This window comes from Oncorhynchus mykiss, chromosome 16, assembly GCF_057628025.1.
Source record: "Oncorhynchus mykiss isolate SJ-2025 chromosome 16, ASM5762802v1, whole genome shotgun sequence".
In the NCBI taxonomy this organism is placed as follows: domain Eukaryota; kingdom Metazoa; phylum Chordata; class Actinopteri; order Salmoniformes; family Salmonidae; genus Oncorhynchus; species Oncorhynchus mykiss.
The window spans coordinates 62465448-62491253 of NC_143037.1; the positions used below are offsets into that span (position 1 = coordinate 62465448).

A 25806-nucleotide genomic window follows, 5' to 3' on the forward strand; every position below is an offset into this window, starting at 1 on the left:
AAACTTCAATGCGTTAGGGACGTCCCGAGGTTCCCGGATAGCATGGTCGCAGACCTAGGGTCAGGGTTCCTTTTGGCTTCAACGTGCTTTTTGTCCATTCTCACTTCCCGTCTCGGATGTATGCTAATCACATGACGAGACCATTGACGGTACCACAGTACAGTGTGTGACTAGACCGTTTTATTATAGCTCGGTGGACTAGACTGCTAACTTTTCACCCGCGGAAAGAGCGTTGCAGCTGGAGATTAACAACGAGCTGTCAAATATTCATACATAAACTACACCGTTAGCAGACTTACATTGCGATCTGTAAGTAAATACATCTGTTTTGGATTGTTTGTGTCATTGGAAACGGTGTGCGCTTGGTGCTGGCTAAACGTCAGAACCAGAACTATAGCTATCTCGTTAGCCTTTTGCTAACTTAGTCAGCTAGCTGTTTTTTTTCTATGGTTACTTTATGTGTGTGAATTGTTCAGTAGCCAGCCAGCTGGCTGGTTATATATCTGTCTGTCTGGACTGGCTAGTTCTACTCAAGTGATTTCCCTTCCTACTGACAATGTAAACACAGCCTACTGCTCTCGTTGTTAGCTAGCTAACTTTATTATTTCTAACACGGTATACATTTAGCCATGCATAGGATTTACGTGAGTAGTAAGCGTTCAATGATCAAAGACCGTTATGTCCGTGTCACCTGACTAGTCGTTGCTGGATGATTTTAGGGTTGTCATTCAGTAAACCATGACTTCCATAAACAACGGTCTGGACTTCTTACCTAGGGTGTAATCATTAGTCCAAACAGTGCAACTAAAACGAGAGTTAATATTGGACAAATTCAGGTAGGTCCCTCCCCATTTCGTTCCATTTGCTTCCGTTTAAGAAATGTTTTACAACAGAATCGGCGTAATATGCCCCTGTATGTTATTGTCAGAACCCTTGACCCCTCTACTGCTTCAAGCTGTCCGTTTCTGCCTCAGGCTTTCTCCTGGTGTATAATGAAGCGGATGAGGGGTGGGCGTCACACCAAGTTGGGCGTGGCATGAGACAGGGACACACCGTGGGTGTCACTGCTACCACCCTGCACCCCCCCCATCAACATGGCCTCCAGCTACCTGCCCCCCTTTGAGGGCACAGGGGAGGTGAAGGAGGGCTTCCTGTGCCCGCTTTGCCTGAAGGACCTGCAGTCATTCTACCAGCTGCAGGAGCATTATGAGGAGGAACACTCTGGGGATGACAGACATGTCAGGGGACAGCTCAAGAGTGAGTCTCTTAATGCTTGTCTTTGCATTTAGGTCAGCTAATAATGACCCAAGAGTGAGTCTCATAGCCGGGTAGCCTTGCCCAGTTCATTGAAGTAATCACTACTGTCACCCTGTTGGCTGCAGGTCTAGTCCAGAAGGCTAAGAAAGCCAAAGACAAGCTGCTGAAGAGGGATGGAGAGGACAAGCCAGAGATGGACAGCTATGAGTCCTTCTACTACGGTGGAGTAGACCCCTACATGTGGGAGCCTCAGGAGCTGGGTGAGACTGGGAGCAGTATGCAGAGGGGAAACTGGGAGAAGAGCAAAGTGGTGGGGTGGTAAAGGGCTTTACATCTGCTGCTCAAACAATCCACAGTTAAGAGATTTATTGGTCTGGTCATTGCATGCTACTGAGTCATCTCACCTGAATTGTAACTAAGAGTGTTGTTTTGTTATGGTCTCTAGTTTTAGAGACTGCTTCCATCCAGTCTGATGGTGTCCCCTCTTCTCCTCCGTAGGAGCCACCAGAAGTCATCTGGACTTCTTCAAGAAGCACAGAGCTGCCAGGATCGACCACTACGTCATCGAGGTCAACAAGCTAATTATCAGGCTGGAGAAAGTGAGCACACAAACAATCACAAGTCGTTTCCCCCTTGGGTTTGACGATGTGGGTTTGACACATACAGTAGCAGTTACACACCCTTTCTGACTCACCATGTATCCTGTCTTGTGTTTCAGCTGACCTCATTTGACAGGATGAACATAGATGCTGGCAAGATTAGAGGTGGGTTGAGAGGGGGCCATATTGCAGTATATTTTGTTTTTTCATTATCACATTATACAGGACCCACATTTGTTCTTATTGAGTACAGCTCCTCCCTGTGTGAATTTGAATGTCATTTTCTGTGTGAATCCTGAAAATCCACTCCTCTCTCCAGTGATTGAGAAGTCTGTTGTGTCGTGGGTGAGTGACTCTGATGTCCCGTTCTGTCCCGACTGCGGGAACAAGTTCAACCTCCGGAACAGACGACACCACTGCCGTCTCTGTGGCTCCATCATGTGTAAGAAGTGCATGGAGTTTGTGCCCCTGCCTTTGGCTTGTGAGTACACTGTATACACACTTACACACATACAGCGATATTACACCCATATTTAACCAGAAAATCAACAGTGACATCAGTGTTTCTCAGAATTAGTTAGTTAGTGACTCACCAACCAGTTTTCTTCTCTCCAGACAAGCTGACCAGTGGGACAAGGGAGGCCCTGAGTGTTCCAGGCAGCCCGGGCCAGTCTCAGTCCCCTCCAACAGGGGGTGGTGGGGGCAGCATCAGCGGGATGGGCTCCAGGAGAGGCAGCATCAGCAGCCTGAGCAGTGTCACCTCCATTCTGGAAGAGAAGTACGACGAGAGGATCCGTTGCTGCTGCCACTGCATGGACACCCTGATGAGGAAACAGCAGAAACTGGAGGAGAAGGACCACGTGCCTGACATCGTCAAGCTCTACGAGGTAACACACTGTTGTTCACTGTGTAGTGAGCTTGCTGTCATTCACCATTCATCCTCCTGTTTTCCTTCCAGAGGCTGAGGCTGTGCATGGACAAGGTGGACGAGAGAGCTCCAGAGTACATCAGAATGGCTGAGTCTCTTAAGTAAGACGTAGTCTGTCTGAAATGACACCTCGTTCTCTATATAGTGTGCTACATTTTACGAGAGATGTATGTGGCTGTGGTTCTGTTTGGTCAAACTTTAACTTCTCACAGTGCTGGAGAGACCACCTATAACCTGGACACGGCTGGTGGACTGAGAATGGAAGTCCAGAAATACTACGAACTTATCGATGCACTGAGGTACATACTATATACAGAATGTGTTATGTGTATGTAGGGTTGGCGATATTTGAAGGACACCTCTTCTACGATATGCTACTCTAAATATCACAATATCCTACGCTACCGTTCAAAAGTTTGGGGTCAAAGAAAAGCACATTTTCTGTCCATTAAAATAACATCAAATTGATCAGAAATGCAGTGTAGACATTGATAATGTTGTAAATGACTAAATTGTGTTAGCTGGCTAGCTAACTAGCTAATAAAAGTACTGAGTCAGAGCAAATGTAGCTAGCTAATACAGCCTGATACGAGTGCTGGTGGAGGCTTAAATCAGCATGTTGTTTGTGCAACAGTATCTTCTAAGTCAAAGAGGAATAGGCGAGGCATGAATATGTTGGCTACATGAATAAAGATTTAATGTAGCCAAAGATTATAGGGTCCTCTAGGAAACACTGAACATCACTTTGGTTCCTACCCTGTCACTTTAACTCGTCCATGGCATTTTCATTCGTTGTCATGTCAAACAACACTGTATTCAAAGTGTCCACTATTATTTATATTCTAACTATAGAATTGGAATAAACATTCTATTTCCATGATTCCAAAAGTTAATCCAAAAGTGTTTTGATCTAAATCGCAATTGCAACATTTGGTTAAAAATAAGGTCTTGTTTTTTTGCCCATATCGTGGCAGTGGAAATGATCTCAAATGAGTGCAGGAAATGTAGAAATTTATGGAAATGCAGGGAATTATTTTAGGTTGAAGTTGAATTGAACAGTATAAAACAATCAGAATGGAGAAAGACCCATTGAAATAATTTAGAATGTATGTGTTGCCAACCTAGGGTCACGCACTGCTCATGAAGCAAATGTAGGGCTTTCATTAATCAAAAACATAAAATACCGTCAACATTTTGAAAAATACCATGATATGATATTTTGGCCATATCGCCCAGCCGTATTATAGTCACATTAAATAACCTTAGTATGGGGATAAAATAAGGCTTAGTTCATTAATTTAGACTTCATTTTCAACATATTGATACAGCCTAACTGATAGCAGTTTTGACTTGTAAAGTTCAAATATAGTATAGTCTTGCAGTTCACGATATATTGACAGTCAAATATCATGATATTCGATTTCATCATACACTATATGACCAAAAGTATGTGGACACCTGCTCGTCGAACATCTCATTCCAAAATCATGGGAATTAATATGAAGTTGGTTCCCCCTTTGCTGCTATAATAGCTTCCACTCTTCTAGGATGGCTTTCCGCTAGATGTTGGGACATTGCTGCAGGGACATTCAGCCACGAGCATTAATGAGGTCGGGCACTGATGTTGGGCGATTAAGCCTGGCTCGCAGTCAGCGTTCCAATTCATCCCAAAGATGTTCGATGGGGTTGAGTTCAGGGCTCTGCACAGGCCAGTCACGTTCTTCCACACCGGTCTTGACAAACCATTTCTTCTTTGTGCACGGTGGCATTGTTTTTCTGAAACAGGAAATGGTCTTCCTCAACTGTTGCCACAAAGTTGGAAGCACAGAATCGTCTAGGGGTGCCCAACCAGTCGATCACGATCTACTGGTCGATCGCGGCATGCTTGCCAGTCGATTGTGAGATGATTATACATCTACTAAAATCCAGCCACACAAATCAATTCCTATAATCTCTTTCTGTATTTACATTCGACAGTCCTTCATTCATAGCAATGTCTGAAAAGTCACGTGATTTACATAAAATATGACCAGTCCCTGCCCACTTATTGACGTATGCCTAGTTAGCGTGGTCAGATGCCGCCCTCCAACGCCAAGTCGAGGTAACAGTGATGCCAGGCAGGCAGGTAGCTAGCTAGCTAACTTTGTAGTCAGATTCGTTCTTAAATTGTTCTTAAGTTGTGTGGTAGACAGCAGCAATAATGAGTGAAGGGAACGATACAAAAAAACAGAAAACGTAAAATTTCCACAAGAATGGGAGGATGATTCTTTTTTTCATCATGTCAAACTCAAAATGTGTGTCTCATCTGCCATAATAGCATCGCTATCCCAAATAAAGGTAACATAGAACAACATTTAAAAAGAGATTTCCCAGCAAAGACTGAATTACGAAGAAGAAAGGTACAAGAACTAAAAAAATCAACGGGCAGTTTTCACAAGGCCTGTGACCGAAGGGAAGGCGGCAACCATAGCATCTTATCGTGCGAGTCACGTTCTTGCTAAGCATAAAAAGTTGTTCAAAGTTTGGGAGATCAAGGAAGCATTTATTGAGGCTACAAGACTCTGTTTGGGGATTTTAAGAATAATACTGAATTGATGGCTTCCATCAATGACATTCAGTTGTCTAGAAATACGGTGACAAGATGTGAGGGAATAGCGGAGAATCAACTGAAGAAGGATATTGCCAACTGCGAGTATTATTCCCTCCAGTTTGACGAGTCCACAGATATGGTAGATGTGGCACAGTTATGCATTTTCATCAGAATGTTTTTTGACAACATGAGTACAAAGGAAAAACTACAAACTACTCTCCATTTTGCCACTGAAAGGACATACAAGGGGCAAAGATATTTTTCAAGCTTTTATGGAGTTTGCTAACAAATTCCAACTGCCCTTTTGTAAGCTTGTTTCCATTACTACCGATGGGGCACCCGCTATGGTAGGCCGCATTATTGGGTTTGTTGCATTGTGCAAACGGGACGATTGTTTCCTGGACTTTCTTAGTTTTCACTGCGTAGTTCATCAGCAAGCTTTGTGCGGGAAGATGTTAAACATGAAAGAGGTGATGGATGTTGCGATTGTGTGTTCTATTCGAGCAAGAACCCTACGGCGGAGTTTATTTCACGCTCACTTAGAAGAGACCGAAGCGGAGCACACAGAACTGCTGCTGCTCACAGATGTGCCGTGGCTGAGCCGAGGTACATTTTTAGGGAGATTCAGTGAGTTGTTGCCTGAAATCAAGGAGTTTCTCATGGTCTCCAAACATGCAGAATATGCACAGCTAGAGGACACACAGTGCCTCCTGGATTTAGCTTTTCTCACTGACCTAACTTACATGCTTAATGAACTGAATGTAGAGCTGCAAGGAGAAGGCAAACATGCAATCAACATGACCAGCTCTGTGAACACTTTTAAATGCAAACTACAACTGCTCACAAGAAAGCTGCAACGTAAGGACCTGCACTTCTTTCAACACATGCATTCAGAACTTGAATGTCAGGGCAAGGATACAGCACAGTTTGACAGTGCACGTTACGTGGAGCAAGTCCAGAGCATCTTATCTGAGTTTGATAGGCGTTTCACTGATTTGCATCACTTGAGCCTATTGCTACTTATAAACTCAGCAAAAAAAAGAAATGTCTCTTTTTCAGGACCCTGCCTTTCTAATATAATTCGTAGATCTTCATTGTAAAGGGTTTAAACACTGTTTCCCATGCTTGTTCAATGAACCATAAACAATTAATTAACATGCACCTGTGGAACGGCCATTAGACACTAACAGCTTACAGATGGTAGGCAATTAAGGTCACAGATATGAAAACTTAGGACACTAAAGAGACCTTTCTACTGACTCTGGAAAAACACAAAATGAAAGATGCCCAGGCTCACAGCTCATCTGAACCTGCCTTAGGCATGCTGCAAGGAGACGCATAAGACAGGACGGACAGCTGATCGTCCTCTCAGTGGCAGACCACGTGTAACAACACCTGCACAGGACCGGTACATCCGAACATCACACCTGCGGGACAGGTACAGGATGGCAACAACAACTGCACGAGTTACACCTGGAATGCACAATCCCTCCATCAGTGCTCAGACTGTCCGCAATAGGCTGAGATATTGTGGACTGAGGGCTTGTAGGCCTGTTGTAAGGCAGGTCCTGACCAGACAACACCGGCAACAACGTCGCCTATGGGCACAAACCCACCGTCGCTGGACCAGACAGGACTGGCAAAAAGTGCTCTTCACTGACGAGTCGCGGTTTTGTTTCACAAGGGGTGATGGTTGGATTCGCGTTTATTGTCAAAGGAATGAGCGTCACACTGAGGCCTGTACTCTGGAGGGGGATCGATTTGGAGGTGGAGGGTCCGTCATGGTCTGGGGCGGTGTGTCAAAGCTTCATCGGACTGAGCTTGTTGTCATTGCAGGCAATCTCAACGCTGTGCGTTACAGGGAAGACATCCTCCCTCATGTGGTACCCTTCCTGCAGGCTCATCCTGACATGACCCTCCGACATGACAATGCCACCAGCCATACTACTTGTTTTGTGTGTGATTTCCTGTAAGACAGGAATGTCAGTGTTCTGCCATGGCCTGCGAAGAGCCCGGATCTCAATCCCATTGAGCATGTCTGGGACCTGTTGGATCGGAGGGTGAGGGCTCAGGCCATTCTCCCCAGAAATGTCTGGGAACTTCCAGGTGCCTCGGGGGAAGAGTGGGGTAACATCTCACAGCAAGAACTGGCAAATCTGGTGCAATCCATGAGTAGGAGATGCACTACAGTACTTAATGCAGCTGGTGGCCACACCAGATACTGACTGTTACTTTGGATTTTGACCCCCCCCCCCCCTTTGTTCAGGGACACATTATTCCATTTCTGTTTGTCACATATCTGGAACTTGTTCTGTTTGTCTCAGTTGTTGAATTGTAAGTTCATATAAATATTTACACATGTTAAGGTTGCTGAAAATAAACATATTGTTTCTTTTTTTGCTGAGTTTATGTGCTTTCCGTTTGGCATAGACGTAAATGTAGAAGTCATTGCCTCCAAAATGGGATCACTTTTTCAGTTGGACACAACTATAGCAGAAACTGAAATTCTCACCCTTCAAAATGACATTCAGCTGAAATCCAGGGCAACCACTGAGATGAAGGAAGAGTTCTGGAAGCTACTGCTAGAGGAGAAGTATCCCAAATACGACGTGCTTTCAATTTATCAGACCTTTTTGGATCAACCTAGTTCTGTGAGTCTGCATTTTCTCACATGAAGATAATTAAGTCCAAGTACAGATCTACTATGACGGATGACCACCTTGTGGCCTGCATGAGACTTGCAACACGCTGCTGCAGCCCTGACTATAAAAAACGACTAGCCTCCACCAATGCCAAAAGTCACACTAAGGTAGGAAATTAAATGAGTTGCACTTATTTATGTAAAACATGTTATTGGTCCACATTATATTTGGGTATAAAATAGGTATCATAGCAACAGGTTCATACTCAGTGGTGTGTTGCGTTTCATACATTTTGTTGGTTGGTTTAGAGACTGGTAGATCTCATCAGGCTGGCAAATGAAAAAGTAGATCTCACGTCAAAGAAGGTTGGGCACACCTGGTCTAGAATGCTGTAGCGTTAAGATTTCCCTTCACTGGAACTAAGGGGCCTAGCCCGAACTAAGAACAACAGCCTCAGACTATTTCCTTCTCCACTAAACTTTACAGTTGGCACTGCATTGGGGCAGACTGTCAGATGGTGAAGCGTGATACATTTCTCCAAAGAACATGTTTTCACTGCTCCAGGGTCCAATGGCGGCAAACTTTACACCACTCCAGCCTACGCATGGCATTGTGCATGGTGATCTTAGGCACTTGGTGGTCCTGTTCTGTGAGCTGTTGTTGCTCCTAGACATTCCCACTTCACAATAACAGCACTTACAGTTGACCAGGGCAGAAATTTGACAAACTGACTTGAAAGTCACTGAACTCTTCAGTAAGGCCATTCTACTGCCAATGTCATTCTACTGTTTGTCTATGGAGATTGCATGGCTGTGTGCTCGATTTTATACACCTGTCAGTAGGGTTGCACATTTTGGGGAATATTCAGAGGTGAAAACTTTCCGTGGGAATATATGGGAATTAACGGAAATATATGCAAATGGTTATTAATACCATTTAAATGTAGATGCTTTTTTGCATTGGGTAGATTTACCATATCATATGGAGACAGAAACATAAACCCTATACCATATCATAAGTAGACATAATTGCAAATTATTTGCCCGGATGGCCAACAATTTTTCAATCTTTGTATTGGTCAGCCTGTTGTGTGTGTGTGTGTGTGTGTGTGTGTGTGTGTGTGTGTGTGTGTTCCCAAACAAGGACCAATTGCACTCTGAGGTGGCTGATGTTAGTGGCTGATGAGATATGTTGGCACGACTGCCATATTGCAGCTCCATCCCAAAGCCCTTGCTTGGAAGACTGCCAAGAACCTTGCCCTCATCCAGGCCAAGGTGGCGAGACACAGTAGTGATGACACCATAGGCCTTGTCGATCTCTGCACCATACTTAGGGTCCAACATTTACGCTGCGGCGTGTATGGGATTCAGGCAGAAGTCTTCACACTTTTTGATGTATTTCAGAACTGCAGTTTCCTCTGTTAGAACAACAGTGAAGTGGGCAGGGCAGTACAGATTTCTTCTCTTACATCTGCAAGCCGAGTCTGAACATCAGACAGGATGGCATTGTCTCCCTCAATCCGTGCAATGGCTACTGCTATAGGTTTCAGGAGTTTCAGGCTGCTTACCACTCTCTCCCAAAATACATCATCCAGGAGGATCCTCTTGATGGGGCTGTCCATATAGGCATACTGTGATATGGCCATTTCTTGGAGAGAGTCCTTCCCCTCCAGGAGACTGTCAAACATGATGACAACAACACCCCAATGGGTTTTGCTGGGCAGCTTCAATGTGGTGCTCTTATTCTTCTCACTTTGCTTGGTGATGTAGATTGCTACTATAACTTGATGACCCTTCACATACCTAACCATTTCCTTGGCTCTCTTGTAGAGTGTAGTGTATCCATTGTTTTCAGTGCCATGATGTCCTTGAGGAGCAGATTCAGTGCATGAGCAGCACAGTCAATGGGTGTGATGTGAGGGTAGGACTCCTCCACTTTAGACCAAGCAGCTTTCATGTTCGCAGCATTGTCTGTCACCAGTGCAAATACCTTCTGTGGTCCAAGGTCATTGATGACTGCCTTCAGCTCATCTGCAATGTAGAGGCCGGTGTGTCTGTTGTCCCTTGTGTCTGTGCTCTTGTAGAATACTGTTTGAGGGGTGGAGATGATGTAGTTAATTATTCCTTGCCCACGAACATTCGACCACCCATCAGATGATTGCAATACAGTCTGCTTTCTCTATGATTTGCTTGATCTTCACTTGAACTCAGTTGAATTCTGCATCCAGCAAATGAGTAGATAAAGCATGTCTGGTTGGAGGGGTGTATGCTGGGGGAAGAACATTCAGAAATCTCTTCCAATACACATTGCCTGTGAGCATCTGAGGTGAACCAGTTGCATACACAGCTCGAGCAAGACGTTCATCAGCATTTCTCTCACTACGTTCCTCTATTGAGGATTCCAGGAAGACCATGAGCTGTTGCTATCGATAAGGTGTCTGATTCATCATTTTCACCTCGAATAGAAGTAGAGGGACTTTTGTCAGAGGTTGCTTGTTGTGAGCGCTGAGGGAACTTTATGCACTTGGCCAGATGACTCTGCATTTTTGTTGCATTCTTCACATATGATTTGCCACAGTATTTACAAAAGTACACTTTTCCTTCTACATTAGCTGCAGTGAAATGTCTCCACACATCAGATAGTGCCCATGGCATTTTCCTGAAAAAAGGAGTAAAAAAACTAATATAATTCCATGTACAAATAAATAGTTAAGCAGTTAGATTAAACAACTCCTTTGTAAGATAAATGTTTTAAAATGAAACATGTATGGAAACAGGTGAATTAACACTCCTTAGTTAGCAGGCTCAAGAAAGCTAAAACCCACATGGCAGCAAAAACTAACTAGCAGAAATTGTTAACAAGTTAGAAAGGAGTTAAAAACACTATGCTGTAGGCTACTATTTACTAGTTAACAAACAATATGTCATATAAAATATATTCACCCCTGCCAGTATTGTAATCAAAACATACCAGAAAGCATGTAGTCCTTGACTCAGTGTAGTAGTGTGGGCTCAATAGCATCTCATTAGTGTGCAAGAGCTTGAGAATCAGCTGTACATGTGATGGAAGAATGCACAGTGCATGTAGAGGATTGCAATTCCATTGAATTGGGGATAGTTCAACCAAAATATGCCACAAGACCTAGAATTGCCTTATGTGTAGTTTGAATAAAAGTGTCTGCTAAATAACCATATTCTTGTAACATTCTCTATGTATTTCTGTCAGTAAGAGGATCTTAACACTGGGAATGAAGGAGGAGCCACAGCCCCATCCAAAGAATCTCCAGCTGCAGAGGATGGTCAGATACACAGCCACACTGTTTGTCCAGGTGAGACAGAGGGTACACTACTGTACATAAAGAGCAGTTATGGATAAGCTGAATGGTGTGGTGAAGAGTGAATGATTAGTCACTTTCCCCAGAATAATAGCTCAATACAAAACACATTCAAACACCTCCCTCTCTTTCTCAACCCTTTTCTCTCTGTTTCTCTCCATCTCTCTCTCCCTATCCCACCCCCCTCCTGCAGGAGAAGTTACTGGGTCTGATGTCTCTGCCCACTAAGGACAAGTATGAGGAGATGAAGATGAAGCGGAAGCAGGAGCAGGAGAAGAGGCTCGCCCAGGAAAGACTGGTGAGGAGGCTGCTTATTGTTTAAACTAAAGACCCAATAATGATACTCCAAAAAGGATCTGATATGTCCTGATACAGGAAAGCTAAAAGCAACTGCTTTTATAAGTAGTGTATTATATAGTAAAGCTGTCTCTAAAAGCGTACCTTCCTATCTTCTTGCCAGGCTGCCCAGAAGAGAAGGCAGGACTCTGAGAAGAACCGCCCAGCCTCTAGCACCAACGGGGAGCCTCCTCAGGCCCCCAGAGTACTCCGCATGACCAAAGCTGGAGGCTGGCTGCCCTCCTCAGACACCCTCCACACCCACGGGGAGCTGGAAGACCCCATGCTGCAGCAGATAGAGAATATCCGGTCGTTCCTGCGGCAGGCCAAGGCCGCCCATAGACATGACGAGGTGGCCATGCTGGAGGAGAACCTCAGGCAGCTTCAGGTGGGGAAACCTACATAATGTTACAAAATGTAGCTGCGAAATGTACTGCGATTACAATGCAATGGACCGTAACAGGGCTCTGGTCAGATAGTGCACTGTGTAGGGACTAGGGTGTGATTTGTTGAACTGTGTGTTCTCCAGGATGAGTACGACCAGCAGCAGACCCACCTGGCCATCACTCTGTCCCAGAGACTGGCCCAGGAGGAGCTGCAGCACCTGGAGGACAGGGAGAGGGGGAAGATGAAGCACAGGGCTCAGAGCCAAGCCCCAGGATCCACTCAGGCCACATACACCTGGCAGGGCTCACTGAACCTAACTGATACAGGAAGCCTCCATAGGGACGGGGAGGAAGAGAACAAGGAGGAAGAGTTGACCCCTAAAGCAGAGAGGAGCCCCTCGTCCATGAGGGCCTTCCCTGCCCTGACGGACCAGGATGAGGAGTCGCCCCAGTGGCTGGGGGGAGATGTAGAGGGACAGAACAGCGCCTCCTTCAACCCCTTTAAGGAGGAAGACTCCACCACGGTGGAGGAGGATCTGTCCAACCCGTTCTCTGAGGAGATCCAGAAGGAGCACAAGGAGGTAGCTAACGGGAAGAAGGAGTACAACCCGTTTGAGGAGGAAGAGGAGGGCGGGGTGCAAGGGCAGGCTGATGGCGTCACAGGCAACCCTTTCGAAGAGGAGGAGGAGGAGAATGATGAAGGTAACCCTTTTAAAGAGGCTTCTGGGATTACCCCGCCGGGAGCCTCGACCAATCCCTTTGAAGAGGAGGGTGAGGCAGCAATGCCAGACGTTGACCTGATCGAGGAGGAGTTGCTGCTGCAGCAGATCGATAACATTCGGGCGTACATCTTCGACGCCAAGCTCAACGGGAGGCTGGATGAGGTGGAGCTGCTGTCAGAGAACCTGAGAGAGCTGCAGCACACCCTGCAGGAACAGAAGCTTAAGACACACTGACAGAGACACTACCTCCGTCTCTACTTTTCTCATCCTCCATGCCATCACCTGATTCTTACAACAGGGCTGCCCACCCAGGGTGCCCACCTAGAAGCTAATCCGGAGACTCTACAGTAGTTCCCTTTAAAGCTGGGATCCGCAAAAGGCGAAACATCACCACTGGTCGCCCCAGGCGCATTTGTTATTGTTTTTCAAACGGAGGAGATGAGCATCCAGTATCATGATAAAAACAGTTTGTAGGACATACTCTGCTGTTATATCCAGAGGAGGCTGGTGGAGGAAGCTATTGTAATGGCCGGAATGGAATGATTGGAACGGAGTCAAACGTGGTTTCCATATGTTCTGTGTTTGATAACATTCCATTTCAGCAATTACAATGAGCCCATCCTTCTATAGCTCCTCCCACCAGCCTCCACTGGTTCTATCTCATGTGCGATGATGTCCGATGAAAAAAGTGTTTGTTTGAAGTAACGTCTTTTGTTGTTGTAATATCGCAAACAGACATGGCAGTTTCACCGCTAATGATTCAAGCTTTAAATGGCCAATGATCTCATTGATTCTGGGTTGGTTAAGGTCAGTGTTAGGTGGGTTAAAACATTTGTGAAGGAACCACCCACCCCCCATTCCCCTTGGGTATTAGCCCTCTAGACCAAGGGCCGCATCTCAATAGTCTATACTCCCTCTCCTTGTCCCTTTCCTTCATCTGTATTGATGTGAATGAACTGCACAGGTGACAGCACCTAGCATTATTTCTTTGCCGATCCTGATCATCCTGCCATGTAAGTGCAGGGTCAATGAGAGGAGACAAGGAGAGAAAGCAAAACTATTCCATTGAGACCCTGCTCAGGGTTATGCAGCCTAGCACTAAAAGGAGATGCATTTATATTCATTTCTTCACTCTTGTACATACTAATAACACTCACACTCTATGAAGGCCTCATTTAGGAGCCCTGTTGTTTTTGTAATTCTATCTGTATGGTAAGAAGAAGCACAAGGGCAGAGTAAGTCATCACTTCCAGACAGTTGTGCACAGTCAGCCACAGGAGGTAGGATCCAAGGGTTCATATTTGGGCAACAGAGGCCTGACATCGTCTGTAGTCCTGCTATTCAATACCGATACCTTATGTAGAACCAGGGTTGCCTTGAAGGTCGCAAAGTTTTTGGAAATGTTATGGTCTTCTTGAACGAAAACGTTCACTCTGAACTGACAGCTGTCGTCGGCACCTGAATACTAAGCATTACTAACTTGTTACTGCTACATTTTGTCTGTCAGATCTTCACATGCATGTTTGAGATTGTATGGGAGTGGAACCCCATTGCCGTTAAGACATCTTTTCTCTGTCATCCCTGGGGGTCCAGTGACCGCTAGAAAGAGAATGTTGAACAAAACATTAAGCCATGGTGAGCGATACCAACAAAAAAACTGTTTTAAAATCCTGCTTTGTTTTCAGGGACTCCTTCTGTTAGCTGGTTATGTCTATTGAATGACTAAGTTGAAGCGCAGGATAGATTCATTTTTTTTGAGTATGCATGATATCACTGAGACGCTTCTGCAGTGGTCCAAAGTAGGCTAGTCTTTCAATTCTGATTTTGTCCTAGTCTCTCTCCCTGCACTGTGTTCTCCTCCCAACACAGTGGAGACTAATCCTAACCCTGTGTTTTCTCTTTTAGTGCACCAATGATGGCAGGGTCAGAATCTGTCCTGCTCTGAACTTACTTTCTCACCCTGCAAACATCCAGTTTACTTTCTCATATGCCAACTTAACTACAGTGTGTATTTATGCAACTGGTTCAACCAAGTCTCTTAACTGCACTTACCAATTAACACAACACCGTTGTTGCACTGGAGATGTTTAGGTCTGAGGCACAGGATAATAGGTTACTTTACCCAGAATGCTCCATCTGTCACATCATCAGCCTTCTACTCTGTATTCATAAAGTCTTGGCAAAACTTACATCTAGTTTCCCTCTTTGGATTCTTGATTTCTCATTGGTAATGAAAAAACACTAAACCGATTCAATGCTACCTAGTATTATCACATACTGTGGCAAACTGTTTCCTGTTGTATCCAAGTACTAATTTCCTTGCCTTAAAGTAAACAACAGTACTTGATATTAAGTTGAACTAAAGCAGTATTGTTCGCTGTAGTCTCATGCACACTCAACAGAACTTTGAAACATGCATAATTTATTTGTGGCAAATATTAATGAACTGTTGAGCTTTTTCATAATGTTGCCTGTTTACCTTTGTCACTGGCTCTGTTTACACAGGCAGCTCAATTCAGATTCCCCCCCACTAATTGGTCTTTTGACAAATCACATCAGATCTTTTCAGAGCTGATTGACAAAAGACCAATTATTGAAACATCAGAATTGGGCTGTGTTGAGGCTCCATCACTCAACACTAATTAAAGACATGACCTATGAAAAATTGGAAGGGTGGCATTTTCATTTATTGACATTACAGGATGCGAGTGTGTGTTGCAAATATTATGCATCAACTCCACACATACACACTTGATTTAATTCATCAGTCTCAATTATCCTTATTTACAACCACTGACATAAAATCTAAATATTTCCTTTAATGTACAAAAACAAATCCACAGTATTTCCAGTGAAACATATTTGACATAGTAGTATTGCTGTCCAGTCTCAGTCCTGTGCGGCTGCCATCTGTGCACGGTATTTCCCAGTCATCTCCTTGGGCAGCGGCGTGGTGCCCGGGCAGGGAACCTGGCCCTCCACCTCACAGATACACTCCTTCAGACAGTACTTCTTGGGCCCAAAGTTGGCTGGGTTAGCAGCCTCCATCCTGGCTAAAGCCTCAGCCTGCAGGACCTCACTGTAAAGGGAGAGAATAGACAATGATGAGAAGACAAATTAACCAGTAATATTGTATTATACACTTAGACAAGAGTAACACCTAACCATAAAGGGCTAGTGCATTCAAAAATGTGAGTTTCCTGTGTTGTGTATATTTCCACACCGAGGTTGGAATAATTCTGTGAAATTGTGAAAACGATAATGCCCTTTTAGTGTAAGAGCTGTTTGACAAGACTGCCTGAAATTTCAGCCTGTTTTGGTGGGAGAGTTTCAAACCTCTAAGGTACTTTAATTGTTTCCCAGCAATGATTTGATAACGAGATATTGGACCTTAACATTCCTCTTGACATTAGGCTACTGTCAGCGACATTAACTCGTGGCTTATTTACTGGCATCTAGCCTGAAGACTAGTCTGTTTATGCTTTAGCTTAGCCAAATCATTTGTGGTTGTCATGCCAAACAGACTGCTGCAACCCAGGAAGGCCTACACATCTACACTTCTGGGATGTATTCATTAGTCAGATTCTGTTGCAAAATGATTTGCATATGAAAAACAAGAGTTTCTATTGGACAGATGCAGGTAGGTCCCACCCCTTTTCGTTCTGTTCGCTTCCATTTGGTTCCTAGAGTAAACAGTTTGTTGCAAAACGTTTTGTGACAGAACAAACGTTTTGCAAAGGAATTCGACTAATGAATACATCCCTGTTATAGAACCAAATCAAGCAGTGGGCTGTGATGAGAATGGGTATCGGAGATTATGGTACTATCAGTACTTACTCGGTCTTGCCAAGAATAGTCTTGACATGTTGGGTGATTTGTTTATGGTCCTTCCCCTCCACATCCACCAACACCTGCTCTCCATCATCTACATGGAAGAGAGAGATCCTATTAATTTACAAATTATTTTCTAATTCTAAGGATATACCATGTCAGACTTAACAAAACAGGCCTAATAGACTTGATAAAATCACAACCACAGACTTTATGCAGTAATGACAGATGCACAAACATGTAAAATAGAGGCATAGTTAAAGGTTATATCAATCATAGTAAGTACAGAATTGGACTCACCTAGGTAGAACTTTAGGAATGGCGATGGTGTCATGTTCTTAAACATCATAATTTGAACCCAAGGATTTTTGTACTGAATTTGTGGAACATTGAAGAACACAAATTTTCTGCAGAAAAAGAGAAAAGATGCATGGCCAACCAGGCTGTACCAACACACTCATAGATCCTGACCACTGGGTTATAGCTCTGATCCAGGGCATTACGTGCGTCTTGCTAATGCTGAACAACTCGTTGTCGCATGATGGACAGTTTGTACTTTCAGGACAACTGGGAATTCGAAAAGAAACGGGGTCAAGTCATTGACAGCAGTGATCTTCAGGTCGGAATATGGAGTGAGATACATGCCAAAATGTTGAACGTACGTATCATTAGGATCGTAAGAAAATCCATATGTAAATTGTTAGGATCATAAGAAAAGCCATGCATAAAATCTGTGAACATTCAAACGCCATGTTACGATTACGGCCTAACTTGAACAAATCTTGTGCAGCAATTCTGAATTACAATAATGACTTAAGGTTTTGTCAGTTTCATGTCACCAACAAAACAACAACATACACCAAATGGCCTGTGAGGAGTGCTACGCGAACAAGCATAACACAGTATGTGTTAACCCGTAGTAACCAGTAGTATCTACCAGGAATAATTCATCATAACCAGTAGTATCTACCAGGAATAATGAAACAGAATAATAATGGCTGTTTTGTGAATCTATTAATTATGTATGAACTCTTTGAACTCTCAAAATATTTTTTTGAATCACTCAAAATCTTGCCAAAGCATATTCTGTAGGAGGGGTTAATATGATTTATATGAATCGGGTCATGAACCTATGGACTTTGAAATTAACAAAGGGAGAGGTAGGCAAAGCCTGCCATAAGCTTATTCCCACACTTTACAATAACTCTGTTGCAGTGGTCTTAGGCAGTCTCTGTATAGGCTATTCCCTCCATCCCGACACTGCTGCCCAGTTGAAGCGCTTGTGATCTCCATGCGCCTTCAGAAAAGCACCCCTCACCCTCAGAAAATGCCGTTCTGGAGGCCTATTTGACTACTAGCCAAAAAAAGCGTAGAGCATGCATGACGCGTTCAACGCATCATTCCAACATTTAATTCATCTTCATTCAGTTCAGTCAGGATGTCATCCATTTAGTCATTTGTGAATTGCGATAGGAACTAAATCAAAGAGAATAGAACAGTTTTATCCATTTGTTTATTGAAATCCATGTGAGTATTCAAAATTAGCTAAATTCCCAAGTTCTTTATCCTGCCACTTTAATAATTCAATGTTTAATTTAGGCCTATCCAAAAGGCATTGCAACTTAGGCTATCATTTTGGATACTGGTGTCTTGCAGAATAATTGTAGAACTCTGTGTTTTATAACTTTTTATTATAAGGCTCCCCTTAAAAAGAGACCCTAGCTAACAGGCCTCTAAATATAGTCTCTAAATACATTTCAAACAAAATAGTTTGAAGCTGGCTTAACGCTGGGCTGAGGGTGTAAACATTGGCATGGTTGTTGCTGATAGGCTGATAGGGAAAACAGATTTGGCAATAAGAATAGGCTATAGTCAAAACCATTTGGGAACCCTTGGCTATTTCGCTCAGGACAGCCTAAATCATATTAACTTCCTATTTTGCAGCTCAGGTGGTTATTCAAGACAAGGCTCTCCTGTGCCTTTATCATTCTCACACAAGTCATTTGCTGAAGGCCAAGCCTATACTACTTCATCTACTGGTATAACGTCGTTATTGGGGGCGGCAGGGTAGCCTAGTGGTTAGAGTGTTGGACTAGTAACCGGAAGGTTGCATGATCAAACCCCCGAGCTGACAAGGTACAAAACTGTCGTTCTGTCCCTGAACAGGAAGTTAACCCATTGTTCCTAAGCCGTCATTGAAAATAAAAATTTGTTCTTAACTGACTTGCCTGGTTAAATAAAAGGTAAAATAAAAATGTAATGTAGTTCTAAAACAAGCTCTAGACTTTTATTTTGGAAATTAAACTGGGAGCTGCAAAGCAACTGGGCTAGAGGTTTTTACCTTTATTTAACTAGGCAAGTTGCTTGATTGACTAGCTAACTTCGGTTCAGAATTATGTAGCTGTGACTAGTAGCCCTAACTATTGCGTAGCTGTGACTAGTAGCTAGGGTTGCAGAATTACAGGAACCTTCAATAAATTACCTGGGTTTTCCAGAAATCCTAGTTGGAGGTTTTCCTGGTTAGAGGGACTCTGATTCTCTATTGGTTTCAGACTTTTGGCCTCCCATCCCTTTCTAACCACCTCTCGCCGGCTTTGTATTCATGTTACCTGATGAAGTTGCTGTACAATATGATCACCTCTCACCTCTGATGCACATTCAGATGTCATAAATCAGCACTGCAGAGCTCTCCCTGTACTATGCCGTGCCTTGATTGTATTACTGTTGAAAGACATTCAAAGACTCAATCACAGACACTCTTACTGACAGTTGTGGCTGCTTTGCATGATGTATTGTCTCTGTGCTGTTGTCTGTGCCCAACAATGTTTGTACCATGTTTTGTGCTGCTACCATGTTGTTCTCATGTTGTGCTGCTACCATGCTGTGTTGCTGCCTTGCTATGTTGTTGTCTTAAGTCTCTCTTTATGTAGTGTTGTCTCTTGTCGTGGTGTGTTTTGTCCTATATTTATAGGTTATTTATTTATAATTTTTTAAATCCCAGCCCCTGTCCCCGCAGGTCTTTTGGTATGCCACCATTGTAAATAAGAATTTGTTCTTAACTGACTTGCCTAGTTAAATAAAGGTTAAATAAAATGTAAATAAATTCCCAGAATCAAGCAGGAATAAACAGTAAATCCGGTAGCATCCAACCAGGTTTTCTGCAACCTTACTAGTAGCCCTAACTATTATGTCGCTGTGACTAGTAAGAAAGAGAGCAACAACCATGCCAATGTTTATACCCTCAGCCCAGCGTTAAGCCAGCTTCAACTTCAGACTCCTTAACTCCAATAACTTTAGAGCTACGGTATAATTACTGTCCCCTACAGTGAAGGGAGAGAGAAACATAGAGGGAGAGTATTTAAATTCAGTAACTTTAAAGTTTATTCTACGGTTTGAATCACCTCACTTCTTTATACAAATATTGAGACTGATAATACAGGGACTAGTATGAGTATCGGGGGAGGAGAGCTTTGAACTTTAAATTATCCCATCTAGGAGTCGTAACACAGATCTAATTGAACATTTACGTTTCACGCTTTTTTTTAAACGATAAGTAAATGTAACCTTTTAGCAACTCTCGTTCCATATCAGAAAGTCGGAGTTCTAGAAAGATGCCCGAGTTTTCGACTTGGAATTCAGAGTCGGGTGACCATTTTAAACGATTTTCCCAGTCTGAGCTCGTTTTCCCCCCCGAGTTCCCAGTTGTCTTGGACGCACTGTTAACTCGGCAACTACTGGTTCAATTTCTATTGCATATCTGTACAATTATAACAATGAAACAGAAATATAATTGCTCTCTGCATTGAAAGACTTATCCAAAAACAGCTAGGTTAACTAGCTAGTATAACAAACTGACCTTGCTCCGTCGCTGAGCTGTCCATGTGTGTTGTAATTTACTGTCACAATCTTTACTCTGTTTTTCAATACAACTTCTCCCTTCTGGAGATACTCCAGCGTTCGCCTAATGGGGAATCTTCCTTTCATAGGCATTTTTTGTCTTTATTTCCACGTTATAATTTGGAATTGAAAAGGACTCACAACACTCCAGTTGGGCGCTCTTTGATGACGTAAACTATATGCGTAAAGTTTAAGGTCCTTTACTAGTTACCACAGCCACAAAGACATAAACCCTGCCTATTTCTAAACTTTGATTTTAAACCTAACCTTAACCACGCTGCTAACCCTGACCTTGGGCCTGTTGCACAAAACTAGGATAAGGGATTAAGCCAGGATATCTTGGTGATCCTGGCTCAATTGATCCGTAATCCGGTTGCACTAAAGATGGATAGGGGGCAGGAGGATATGTTATGGTATAAATTACCATGGAGATTTATTCTGTGGAGCTAGCCTGCTCCAGACCAGGCTAAATTCCAGGATCTATTTAATCTCATCCCTAATGTCAGTCAGCAGTCACCACAAATGGAAACCAATAGTTATTTCACTGCTCACTATACATTGTTATCACATATAACTAGACCCACTGTTATTTAAACGTTTGTGATCATTAATTTCAATGATTTTGGATAAAAAATGATTTTTAGATGATGTTGCTATCATTAGATAATTTACAGTTTCCCATAGACTATAAGGCTATATATAAAATGCTAGAATATTAGGGCCACAGAGGGGAAAAAAACACAAGTCATAATATTGTAACCAGTTGTTTTAAAGGAGGACAGTTGTTAAAATGACAGATGTGGGGCATTTCGTGAAATTGTACTTCAGTATGGTTTCATAAACAAAGACATGCTGATGTGCCAGAATATTAAGTATCACATTGTCATAAGTATCAAAACTGTAAAAACAATATGTAGCTTTTCTGCAGAAAGAACCAGCCTCATAAATTTATGACTTTATCCTTTTTCTTCAGTGTGGCCCTAGTACTCTGTCATATAAACAAATACACATTCCATATGAATATAAAAACACAATGTGTAACATTATGTTCCTTTATTGAATAAGGACAAAACAAAGCAGGTAAACCATCAGCTCCTTTCAAAACTGAAGTCACAGTGACTCTACAAGATGGAAAGCACAGAATCTAAGCATATTATACAAAATGATACATATACAGACCTTTGAATGTGTATAACACACCCTGCATGTCTGCACACTAAAATAAATGCAGGACAAATCCATACACATCAACTGAACAGACAAATGAATGGATGCAGTAGCCTCCCTGCAGCCTTGTATTACACACAGTATACCGCACAAACATCATAAGAGGCCAAATTCGTCAAAAAACGAACCCAAAAAAACCCAAATTCCTCTGCCACCGCAGGACATATTTAACCAAAATTGAAAGCACACATACTAACTAAAATAATTCAACACATATTGGTCCCTCAGCAGCCGACCACTGTCGTCATCAGGGAAGATTGCCGGATTGTCCCAGTCCATGGCTGGTGGCACTCTGGGGGCCCTCTCCTTCCTCAGGCAGGCCACATTGTGGAGGACAGCACAAGCCACAGTAATATCACATGCCCTAACAGGGCTGACCCTTAATTTGTGAAGGCAGTGAAAGCGTGCCTTCAGGAGGCCAAAGGTCATTTCAACTCTGGCCCTGGTCCTGGCATGGGCATGGTTGTAGGCCTGCTGTGCTTCCTGGGGGTCTGTGAAAGGTGTCAGGAGAAAAGGCTGGCAGCCATACCCCCTGTCTCCCAGCAACACACCAGAGAATTCACCTGTCAACACAAAATCTCATCATTACTACCTCATAAACACAGTGATATTCTTGACACAGCCATGATGGTTATAAATAGGGGTTGTGTGGCTTACCTTGTGATAGGCACTGATAGATTTCAGAGGCCCGAAAGATTCTGGAGTCATGGACTGAGCCAGGCCATTTTGCCACAACATTGCTGATCACACAGTCAGCATTGCAGACCATCTGAAATCATAAGATGAGGAATATTACACCAATCAATGCACATCACTGGCAATGCAGAGTGTTCGTCAATGGACAATATCAAAAAGTTATGTTCACCTGAACATTAATGCTGTGAAAGGATTTCCTATTCACAAAATCGGCCTCATGGGCACCTGAGGGGGCTTTTATCCTTATGTGTGTGCAGTCCACTGCACCAATGACATTGGGGAAACCTGTCACACAAAGTAATGAGTATCCTACTATGTGTTAACAGTTGTCCTGTAATTTGTAGATCCTCTTACCTGCAATCCTATAGAACTCCTCTTTGATGTCACAGAGTCTTCTGTGGCCAGGGAAGGAGATGAAGACATCTGCTAATGCTTTGATAGCCAGACACACACTCCTTATTGTGCGGCAAATTGTGGCCTTGTTCAGCTGTTCTGCATCCCCCACTGAGTACAGGAAGGCTCCACTAGCAAAAAAGCGCAAGGCCACACAAACCATTTGCTCCACACTCAGTGCATGGCTCCGTGCAGTGCGGTGCTTAATCCTGGGACCCAGTAGTCTGCATAGATACCTGATGCCATCTGCAGAAAACCTGTATCTTTCATATAGATGGTCATCAGGGAAGGCCAGTGGGTCCAACCGGTCCCTGAAGACCCTTTCTCACCTGAAGGCTCTCCTCAGCACAAGTGCTTCTTCATCCACCACATCTCGCACGAATGGGCATGCCATTGTCAGAGCAGAAAGGAACACACAATTTTGGGCCTTCATATAGGCTAGTGGCCACACCTGGTGCTGGGGGGGGTGGGCAAAAGAGGGCGATGCCTTATAACGATGACTTGGTTGTACTGATTGCTGGGAAAATAAAAAAAACCTTAGAAAGATGCCACCGTCCTGTGTGCTCACAATAAGAGCTCATATGTCATGGCTCACTTGACTTTACGAGAATATACCTAATTTTTATTTTGAGCTGTGTCATCTTCTTGGAGCTGGGGGAGGAAAGAAAAATAATGATTAATACATTTGTGTTACAGTTAGCATACAGTGTACATTGAAGGCATATCTCACCTCCCTCTCAAGTTTTTTTATTTCAAGGTCCAGTTTCCTAATTGTCCTCTTTTTTATTTCGAACTCCAGTGCAAGATTTTCCATCTTTTTCTTCTTGTACTGAATGTCTATGTCTGCCAGTTCTATTTGGCACCGGAGGTGGTTGCCATACAACTTTCTGATAGCTTGTGAGCTCTGTGAACACAATACAATTAGCGCAGCTGGAATTTGGCAGGATGTGGTGTCCTTTTATTAATACGCACTATGTTGCCAGGCTGGTTTTCCCACTGTATAGCATCTGGGTCCTGTAAAAGAAATTAGATTTTTTGATTTTGATGAGGACTCCTCACCATTGTAGAGTAAATAGTACTTTCACAGTCTTAACATGATACCTCATGCCTTCTGGAATCCAGAGAGATGGTCTCCTCCTCATCATCGTCTCCATCATGTGCTGTTGCTGCTGCACTGGGGCCTTCACCCTATCACATTTAATCGGATTCATATTGAAGCTAGTAGACAAGACATGCCAGGCCTACAGTATGCCTTTGATGGAGTACTCACTGGATCAGCATCGTCTGGTGCTTGTGCTGGTGGCTCTAACAGGAACACAGTGCTGCCAGACACTGCAAGGCAATAGGTAAACCAAAGTCAGACAGTCCAAATTGATTCAATATGAATGTGGTTGTATCCCATGTAGAGATGGAAGGACATACCTTGAATGAAGCGGGTGGCATCTTGGGAGGAACCTATGCTCGTCTCTTTCCCCCCAGGGATCCCCTCTAAGACGGGCCTGCCTTTATTTAGCTCCAAGGCCATGTCCTCTGCTGGGGTAAGGTCAGCCTTTGGTGACCCACCACCCGTGCCTTGTCTGTGGGTATTCTTTTTCACTGCTAAAACAGTACAGACAATGTGTGAGCAGGCACCTTCTGGGTACAATATATGCTTGTGCTTTGTTAAATATTAGTCAGGGACCATACCATTCTGCAGAATGTTCTTGTATTTGATTTTGACCTGCTGCCATGTCCGTTTTGGCCCGTTCATGTTTAATCTACACACACACACACACACACACACACACACTTAATGGAGTCACACTGCAAAAAATTACTTGGTATTTTTGTCTTGTTTTCAGTAAAAATATCAAAAATTTTATCATAGCTTTATACAGTGTGATGGAGTTACTTTACACAATTTCACTCATATCTGCAGTGCATTTCAATAAAAAAAATTAACCGTTTCATAATTACAGTACAACTGCATTTTTGGAGATGTGAATTAAATATTTGAATTGTAATTGTGATGTTTCAGCGGAGCGGTGAGTGTGTAATTGTGCACTACTTACGCATTCAGGCGGTCTGCAATACTTTGCCACGCTTTTTCTCTTTGCTTTATCACTGTGGCGGTGTTGCCTTTCTTCTTAATTATATATTTTACCTCCTCGTATGCCTCCATGAGGATTTGTGCTTCCGACGGGGAAAAGTACGCGGCTCTAGTTGCCATGGTAAATCAGTTAATCTGTGATCTGTGGCGGGGTCTATTTGAGTGAGCCGTGAGCGCGCACCTATCCAGGATTGGTTTCACCTGGCTTAATGAATCCGTGTCTGCTCATCCTGGCTTGGTCTTTGTGCAACCAATTAAGCCTGGACGCACATGTTTTGGCTTCATTGAGCTCAGCTGAGTCATTTATCCCGGATGTCTTAATTCTACTTTTGTGCAACAGGCCCCTTAAGACCAAAAGCTAACGTTTGTTTTCATTATTTTTTTTGTGACATAGCCAAACAACTTTGTGGCTGTGATAACTAGTGGAAAATGTATTGTCTTCTTCTTCAGTGGTGTTTAACGGCGGTTGGCAGCCAATGTTTAGGGTGCATTACCGCCACCAACTGTAGGGGGGTTAAAAGGGAAACTCAATATGGTGATCTAAATCAAATCAAATCAAATTTTATTTGTCACATACACATGGTTAGCAGATGTTAATGCGAGTGTAGTGAAATGCTTGTGCTTCTAGTTCCGACAATGCAGTAATAACAAGTAATCTAACTAACAATTCCAAAACTACTGTCTTGTACACAGTGTAAGGGGATAAAGAATATGTACATAAGGATATATGAATGAGTGATGGTACAGAGCAGCATAGGCAAGATACAGTAGATGGTATCGAGTACAGTATATACATATGAGATGAGTATGTAAACAAAGTGGCATAGTTAAAGTGGCTAGTGATACATGTATTACATAAGAATACAGTCGATGATATAG

General features: G+C 43.2%; 2 protein-coding genes across 5 annotated transcripts; one reads left to right on the plus strand and one right to left on the minus strand.

The window, feature by feature from the left end:
• LOC110492434 (rabenosyn-5) lies at positions 1-15459 on the plus strand. 4 transcript variants are annotated; one of them, XM_036947429.2, is made up of 14 exons: positions 126-309; positions 720-836; positions 975-1257; positions 1383-1517; positions 1756-1856; positions 1976-2021; positions 2176-2337; positions 2472-2743; positions 2815-2885; positions 2997-3083; positions 11242-11344; positions 11544-11648; positions 11811-12074; positions 12216-15459. In XM_036947429.2, exons 3-14 carry the CDS (start codon positions 1095-1097, stop codon positions 13026-13028), a joined length of 2322 nt encoding a protein of 773 aa, XP_036803324.2. In that variant the 5' UTR covers positions 126-309; positions 720-836; positions 975-1094; the 3' UTR covers positions 13029-15459. The 4 variants fall into 4 exon arrangements, with proteins under 4 accessions (XP_021422426.3, XP_036803324.2, XP_021422428.3 ...); XM_090203625.1 differs by having other exon boundaries at positions 152-309; positions 2176-2298; XM_021566751.3 differs by lacking the exon at positions 720-836 and having other exon boundaries at positions 1-309.
• On the minus strand, positions 15460-20813 carry mrps25 (mitochondrial ribosomal protein S25). The gene is made up of 4 exons (XM_021566756.3): positions 20482-20813; positions 16926-17032; positions 16632-16719; positions 15460-15873 (listed from the first exon to the last, which is right to left on the minus strand). Exons 1-4 carry the CDS (start codon positions 20613-20615, stop codon positions 15684-15686), a joined length of 519 nt encoding a protein of 172 aa, XP_021422431.1. The 5' UTR covers positions 20616-20813; the 3' UTR covers positions 15460-15683.
• Between the last annotated feature and the right edge of the window lie 4993 nt (positions 20814-25806).